This window comes from Carassius carassius, chromosome 32 (assembly GCF_963082965.1).
Source record: "Carassius carassius chromosome 32, fCarCar2.1, whole genome shotgun sequence".
In the NCBI taxonomy this organism is placed as follows: Eukaryota; Metazoa; Chordata; class Actinopteri; order Cypriniformes; family Cyprinidae; genus Carassius; species Carassius carassius.
In genome coordinates, this window is record NC_081786.1 from 22,127,737 (window position 1) to 22,135,464 (window position 7,728).

The 7,728-nt window shown below is 38.5% G+C and overlaps 1 protein-coding gene across 3 annotated transcripts; it reads left to right on the plus strand.

The window, feature by feature from the left end:
- Positions 1 to 324: 324 nt before the first annotated feature.
- LOC132112993 (homeobox protein OTX2) lies at positions 325 to 5,310 on the plus strand. Of its 3 annotated transcripts, none has more exons than XM_059520771.1 (4): positions 325 to 443; positions 2,463 to 2,694; positions 3,229 to 3,380; positions 3,618 to 5,310. In XM_059520771.1, the coding sequence occupies exons 2-4, from the start codon at positions 2,598 to 2,600 to the stop codon at positions 4,236 to 4,238; spliced, it is 870 nt and encodes a 289-aa protein (XP_059376754.1). In that variant the 5' UTR covers positions 325 to 443; positions 2,463 to 2,597; the 3' UTR covers positions 4,239 to 5,310. The 3 variants fall into 3 exon arrangements, with proteins under 3 accessions (XP_059376754.1, XP_059376755.1, XP_059376756.1); XM_059520772.1 differs by lacking the exon at positions 325 to 443 and adding an exon at positions 476 to 630; XM_059520773.1 differs by lacking the exon at positions 325 to 443 and having other exon boundaries at positions 2,281 to 2,694.
- Positions 5,311 to 7,728: the final 2,418 nt, after the last annotated feature.

The following is a 7,728-nucleotide window of genomic DNA, read 5'->3' on the forward strand; positions in this document are numbered from 1 at the left end:
AAATTATACCTACTATTGTTTCCTTTGCAACTTTTTTTCCAAAGTAAGAATATAAATTAGCGCACGCTCACTAAGGGCCACCGCAGAAAAAAAAGTATTTAAAACAGATCAGTCACGCAAACATATGCATTGTTTTAGTTTTTTTAAGATAGGAGTTTAAAAACAAAAAAAATGCATTTCTTTCCACTTTACTCATAACACTATGAGTTAATGTTACAACTAAAAATGACATTCCTTTGATTCTCAGAGATGAGAATGTGCTCCGCTAGGGCCTCGCTCTCATTGGCTGGAGAGTTTGCATCAAAAAGTAGCTGTCGACATTTGTTTCCCTGCAAAGGGCCCTGCGAGAGAACCAGACTCCAGTCCTGAGCTCTTCATTGGCCAGCGTGCTGTACAAATCAGACTCCAGCAACTTCAACCCAGAAGAGCAGCGAATCATAACCGTATGTGCTTTAATCTCTCTATTCTTCGCGTTTAGCTGCAGAGGCTTTATCAGAACTCATTTGCTTCACGGTGTGATGAAACGGATTTTATCTTGATGTCTTCAATATTTTTGTAATCATTTAGACGTACTATATTCGCTATTGGACATAAAACTTTAACGGACTTCGAAGTGAATCCAGTTATTAAGTAAGTAGCCCGCCTTATGTAGGAGTGTGCAATATATTTTTCTGTAGCCTATTAAGATTTTGCGAACAATGTTGTTATTATTTTTATTATTAATAATTATAGTCTATCGTTATTGTGAAATGTAGGCTAAATGTGCAGTGCAGTCTGTTTATCTTTTTATAAGTCAGACGTTCTTTTCGTTTGATGCGTTCTTGTATTTTGAGAAAGCCATAGCTACAATTAACCGCTCGACGCGGTCTTTAAAAATAACAAATATGCATCGATATTTACTAGTACACATCTTGACTTGTGGTAGTACACTGAATCACCTTTCACATTCATTTAAATCAAAGTTTACTAACTGATTTTGGTTTTCTAGCTCATTTTAACCGTTTGGGTGCAAAGCATCAAAAAAATGAGCGAACATCAAACGAGTGACATGAATCGGCACACTGCTCTTATTTCTGATAATATGAATAGCCTACAAATAAAAAACGAGTAGGTACACAACATGCATTTTATAGCTATTTCGTCGTTGCTTACCGCTTGATATATTTTCCTCCTTCTTGAACAGGTGAACATCTGATGATTATAGTCTCAGGACGTCATTTTTATTTCTATAGTTTGTTCTGTGTCACGTCCGAGACACCGTTGCATTGAAGTGTCTGTGTGTGCGAGCGCGCACGCGTGTGATTTTTTTATTGTACTCATGCACAGAATCAATGAGGCCAAACGTTCAGCTGAAGAGGTAGCGTCCAGTAATTAGGGGAGCGCGTGCCACACGGATTATCTCGTTAATTTATCAACAACAACATTTATCATAATTAATTCTTGGATGAGGTAATTAGTATTGAGCGGATGCGCAACTGGTAGACGAGGACTGTTTTAAGTGACAGATTGAGGGGCGAAACCGTTGGATTAAAAAAAAAAACTTTTTTGCATAATAAAGCTGAAGTTTTTGTTTAATAATTTCATCATGTAGCCTATTCAGAGAGGATTGTGATTTGGATGACGTTAAACTTAATTTGGAGTTTTGCTTGGTAACACAATAGGCTATTATAAGAAACTTTTTTTTTTCATTTTGGCCCCAAAATGTATTGGCTAATAGCCTCATCTGTTCGTTTGAGTCGAATTAGAATATTTTTTTAATTTTAATAAACTAATATCCAAACTAATAAAATGAACGTATAACTTTACTCCAAACAATCTATCTAGCAACAAAATATTTAATGGAGCATCGAAAAGATTAAAGGCGATATATTGTTAGTCTTTTCAACATAGTCAGAATTAACAGTTGTCATTTCTGAAAAATACTAAAGCACGTATAAATGTATAGCCATAGCCTACTCTTTTGACTGCTATGAGTGGGGAAAGAAGGTGGTTACTTTTGTCCCTCGCCAATGGAGCTTTTGTCATCAGCATTAGTTAGCAGGGTAACAGTGGCCTTTGTTTCCACCAATAGCTCCCAATCAATGCTCTTATGCCTGAGACAATTAGCCGGGTTCCTATGCAAATTGTGTTTCGGGCTTGTGTGCACATTTGAACGACTGAGTTTTGTCTTTGTGAAGACTTGTTGCAATTAAAAGATGTTACTTTTAGGGGTTGGTGGGGAGAGGGGAGGAAGGGGAGGGACGGGGGGCGTTTGTCAGGATGAGCTTCGTTCATCTCATGAGGACAGCTGGAGGTCTGGAGCGGCTTTAAGAGCTCGTTGCGGTTTGGACATGCTTTATTCGCCTATAAGTCATCGCAGCTAGAGGAACACTGTTACTAATGACAGACGTTGAAACAACAGCCTCCGTCGTCGCAAATAAGTGAAATTCTCTGATTATCTTTGTCGTTTTTTTTTTAAACAGGGTTTTTGGTTTCACCTCCACCGCTGAAGTCCCGAACAAGCTAGAAGCAGAAATAAGGCTAAGAAAAGATTAAAGAGGCCGGTGTTCAGCCTTCCGAATTTTCTCCAACTTTAACCCCCCACAACCATCTTTAGCATGATGTCGTATCTCAAGCAACCACCTTACACGGTCAACGGGCTGAGTTTAACTACCTCCGGTATGGACCTTCTGCACCCTTCCGTGGGATACCCAGGTGAGAGACAGGCTCTCGAATTATTAAGCATTTTATGTCAAAGATGCTTGGAATGTATATGCACACAACGATATTGAGATGTAATTTATGTATTCATAAATATATAGTTACACTTTTTCCCGTAGGTGCTTAAATGTAAATAGTAGGCCTGCTATTTGATTTATGTTTTCTAGTCTCATAATTACACTTCCACTCAACGCTTCTTGAGATGATCTTCTTATTATTCAGCGTTTATGCATAATCAAATTGAAGAGTTATAATGCAGTTATGCATTTTAAAGAAGTTCACAACCTTTTTGAAATCCACAATCTCACACAATACAATGTATATGCCTTGTAAGTCGTAGAAATTTAGAAACATGCGCCAGCTGGTGAATTAAAATAAAAATGTGAATATGTATCTATTATTCTGACATATTTACTAGGCCTACTTTGTTTTATTGCACTAATGATGCCATATCAAACGAGGAAATGTTTAAAATGTTTTACTAAATAAATTACGTAACCTTGTGATGCATTTGTTTATTTAAAACAGCGACTCCTCGAAAGCAGAGGCGGGAAAGGACAACATTTACTAGAGCGCAACTTGATGTGCTGGAGGCTTTATTCGCGAAGACGCGCTACCCGGATATTTTCATGCGAGAGGAGGTGGCCTTGAAAATCAACTTACCGGAGTCCCGTGTACAGGTACGTATCATTTCAAGTCATGCAATATGTAAAACCAATTTAGAAATGAAACCATTTAAAATCCGTAGACATCGTCATGAACCGAGAGGCGCACTATAATACTAAAATATCTATAATAATGTTTGTTGTTTGCAAAGACAGAACGAAGATATCTATACAGCGCTATCCCACAACTGAAGTTGGTTCACACCGTAAATATTAATAAAAAGTTTTTTATTTATTTTTTTATCACGTCAGGTTTGGTTCAAAAACCGAAGGGCAAAGTGTCGCCAGCAGCAGCAACAACAACAAAACGGAGGCCAGAACAAGGTGCGACCTGCCAAAAAGAAGAGCTCTCCAGCGCGGGAAGCCAGTTCTGAGAGCGGGGCGAGTGGCCAGTTCACTCCGCCCTCCAGCACTTCAGTCCCGGCCATCTCCACCACAACCGCGCCGGTGTCCATTTGGAGCCCGGCCTCCATCTCCCCGCTGTCAGACCCACTCTCTACCTCCTCCTCCTGCATGCAGCGGTCCTACCCCATGACCTATACTCAAGCGTCTGGATACAGCCAGGGCTACGCTGGTTCCACATCCTACTTTGGGGGCATGGACTGCGGCTCTTACTTGACGCCCATGCACCATCAGCTGACCGGGCCAGGATCCACTTTGAGCCCCATGAGCAGCAACGCTGTCACCAGTCACCTGAACCAGTCTCCCGCGTCCCTCCCCACGCAAGGTTACGGTGCCTCGGGGCTCGGCTTCAACTCCGCCGCGGATTGCTTGGATTATAAGGACCAAGCGTCCTCGTGGAAACTGAACTTCAATGCTGACTGCTTGGATTACAAAGATCAGACTTCCTCCTGGAAATTCCAGGTGTTGTGAAACTAACGAACCGTCTGCCATTCTGTCCAATCAACACACTAAAAGACCATAAAATAAACCTTGTAGACCTGCCATCCTTCCAAAAACAGAAGTGTTCCGTGACACGCGAACTCTCCGAGATGGATGGGTTGCATTGTGCCCGACAGCGCTTTTGAAGTTCGTCTTTGACATGAAATATCTATTTGAGCCACATGCACTCCTCGTGGCCTGCAGAGTAGTATTTGAAGGGTGGTGAATGCGTATAAACATAGGCCATTTCACTACAACCTGTTGTTAAGGTGCAGGGAATCTAAGTGAATTTGTAAAAAGTTAGGTCAAAGCCACGAAACAATCCTTACACAAGAAAGAGGAAAGGAAGAAAAAAAACACGGCAAAAGGAGCCAATCTTTTGGTTAAGTGCTTGGAATGGGCAGGCTTCTCTAAGCCTCTTACAGCACGCCGACCTATTTCAGTGTTGGCAAGACGAGAGACACTTCCATCAGGAGGATGATAGAGAGGATGTGTGCGAGTGTGTGTGTGTGTGTGTGTGTGTGTGTGTGCGCTGAACGCCCCCGTGGCGACCTGGATGCACTACTTTATTTAAGAAAAGGTGTTTATAAGGAATCAATATGTAGTTTTTAAAAGACAATCAGTGTGTGTGTCTTATATAAATGGTACATTTGTGTTTTTTTTTTTAATCTGTGCTAGCCTTCAAAACTGTGATCTGTTGTAACTGTATGCAATTTGTGAGCTCCGTCGCATCTGCGAAGACTCGGCTGTGATTTGAATAGATTTTTTTTTAAGGAAACACGATGGTAAATAATACTAGTCACATGATTACTGTTGGATTAATTTCAAGAGAGAAGCGATCTCGAAAATACAGGGACTGGGGAGAATGTGTAAGAGAGGAACTGTCTGTCCCCGTTCATCGATCTCCATTGGTCATAACTGATATACCACCCACGTGGATCTTAAACTTGTCTGAAGTGGTAATGTGGTCCCGCCACAGACAATATTAATAAACAATTTCAAATCTGACACCATATTTAAAGTTATTACGTCTGGACGAGTTATTAAAATGTATTCTGAATTGTATGTGTGTTTGCTTGTGTTTTAATAACAATAGCTTGAAATGAAAAGGCTTATACAAAGGTCGGAGAGGCCCGATTTATGAAAAGAAGGAAAAAAAGAGGCTAAACGAACCAGCAAAATGTAATCGATTTTGTGCGAAAATGATGACATATCAATAAACAGATGGCGTGTACCTTAAACTATTTTAGCCTTTTATTTATCAAGTAAACTGGCTATTTAAAAGCGCTCTAAATGTGACTTATTTTATTTATTTACTTCATCCCAATCAAAAAAAAAAATGAAATGGTGTCCATTTCCTTTGGAGGAAGTTATAAGAGGACATCCCGTGCATATCCACATTAAATATTAATAGCGTTCTCCTGGTTGGCTGATTTAATTGCCCACCTCAACTCAATGGTATTCAAATCAATTCTTAATAAAATGTACGTCAACAAGTGGTTTATAAAGGGATAGTCTTTGATAAGGTAACAGGCTCACTCAATCTAAATTAAAGGTTAAACTTGAAAAGTAGCTACTGGCTTGTACGCGTCTTGTAATTTGGCTATTAAACACCGGGACACTTAAAGTAAATGTATCTTTGGAACTGCAAGGCGTGAGCAAATTTTAATTATTTCTAATTTTCCCCACCGGGTTTCCGGCCCTTTCGTTTTAAGAGACATGGCACCAGGAATGTACGTCTTGGGAAAGTCGCGCTAATCCGCGCCTCAAAGACCAGTTAATCCCAATATTTCACTGGCGGGGTTTCTTTAGGGCAGAGGGCGATTCAAACGCAACTCAAAGCCTTCTTTAAAGACCGCCTTTTCTGAAAGCAGAATAGCACTATTTTTGGTCTGTATTGCAACAACGGATGGCATTTCACAATATAAAAGTCTGTGTGCGTGTATATATAGGCTAGCTATATATATATATATATATATATATATATATATATATATATATATATATATATATATATATATATATATATATATATATATAGCATGTCGTGACAATTCTACAGACGTTGAAACAATATTGTTGTGCTGAATTCTCATGACACGAATTTAGGGGAGGGGGGCAATTACACTTATAAATCAACATAAATTAAATAAACAAAATAAAAAATCTATTACATGAAACAGGAGAATGATAAATGACAAAGTCACTACTTTAATTCCAATTTTGATTTAGACAGTCGAGGATAAAGCTTACAGCCCGGAGTCCTCTGTGACTGACTGGAAAACTTTCACGAAGAGTCCCTCGGTAAAGAAGGACTAGAGAGCGAACTGAGGACTTCACCGTCGGGTCCTAGAATAATTCTATTGTGGAGGCCCGATTTGAGCGACATCTCATAATTACACTATTTCACTTGGAGGCAGGGAGTCAGAATCGAATCTTTGAATTCTTCCATCATAATTGCGAGCAGTGGAACATTCAATTACCGTCCTTGACATTGGCAAATAATCTTTTCATTCACATCCTCACTATAAAGACAATTTTAAAAATGTAGGAAATTTAAACCGTTTCCAAATGAATTTGGAACGAAATTAAGATTACTAAATTATAGTTGTTAGAAATTTGCTCTGTAATTTCTTTATTTATTTATTTTTACGTCAAACAGCGAGATGAACGTAAAAAATCATGCAGTCGAGGCGTTACACAAAACACTGTCTAAAGCTGTGACAAGTTAGACAAATAAAATAAGCACGAAACAGCGATAAAACGAAGTTCAGTAACACCAGTTAAAACACCCCGCGTAAAAATGGCTAGCCTACATGAAATAAATCTGAATGACTGAATATCTGAGCGACCTTGTAAACTATTCCTTAGGAAAAGTATTTATTTTTTTATTTTTTTTTTTTTTTACAAATATTGAATAATTTTATTCATTCATTATTCAAATAGGCTAGAATCTATTTTTGTAGAAAATGTATCTGAAGCAGCTTCATTTTCATACTAACGCTGAAACCTCAGTTAAGAGAAATTGACTGTTTATTTAAAATTAATATTCTTAGTCACTAACGATTAGAGACCGGTATTTTCCTCTCTAGACCACCAACGGACTATGCTGTCCAGGTGTTTTTTCTTCTTCTTTTTTTCTTCCAAAAATAAATAAAACAACTGATGGTTTTGACTTCTAAAATGACCTTGACTGGACCTAGAATCCAGTAGCCTGTATATTTTGCTTGTCGTTTGTTAGTGTTGTTTAAAATGTACCAGATGCACCATTCAAGAACAAAGGAGATTCTCATAACATCTTAGAATAGATCTCAGTCATCTTCTGTCTCTAGAGCTAGGCCTACTGCCTAAAAGAAAACCTACTTTAAGTTAGGAGATTAAGATGTTATTGGTCAAGTAAACTGACACACAGAGAACAAATTAAATTATGTCAATATTAAATAATATTAGCAATAATAAGCCTATTTCAACTATATATAGG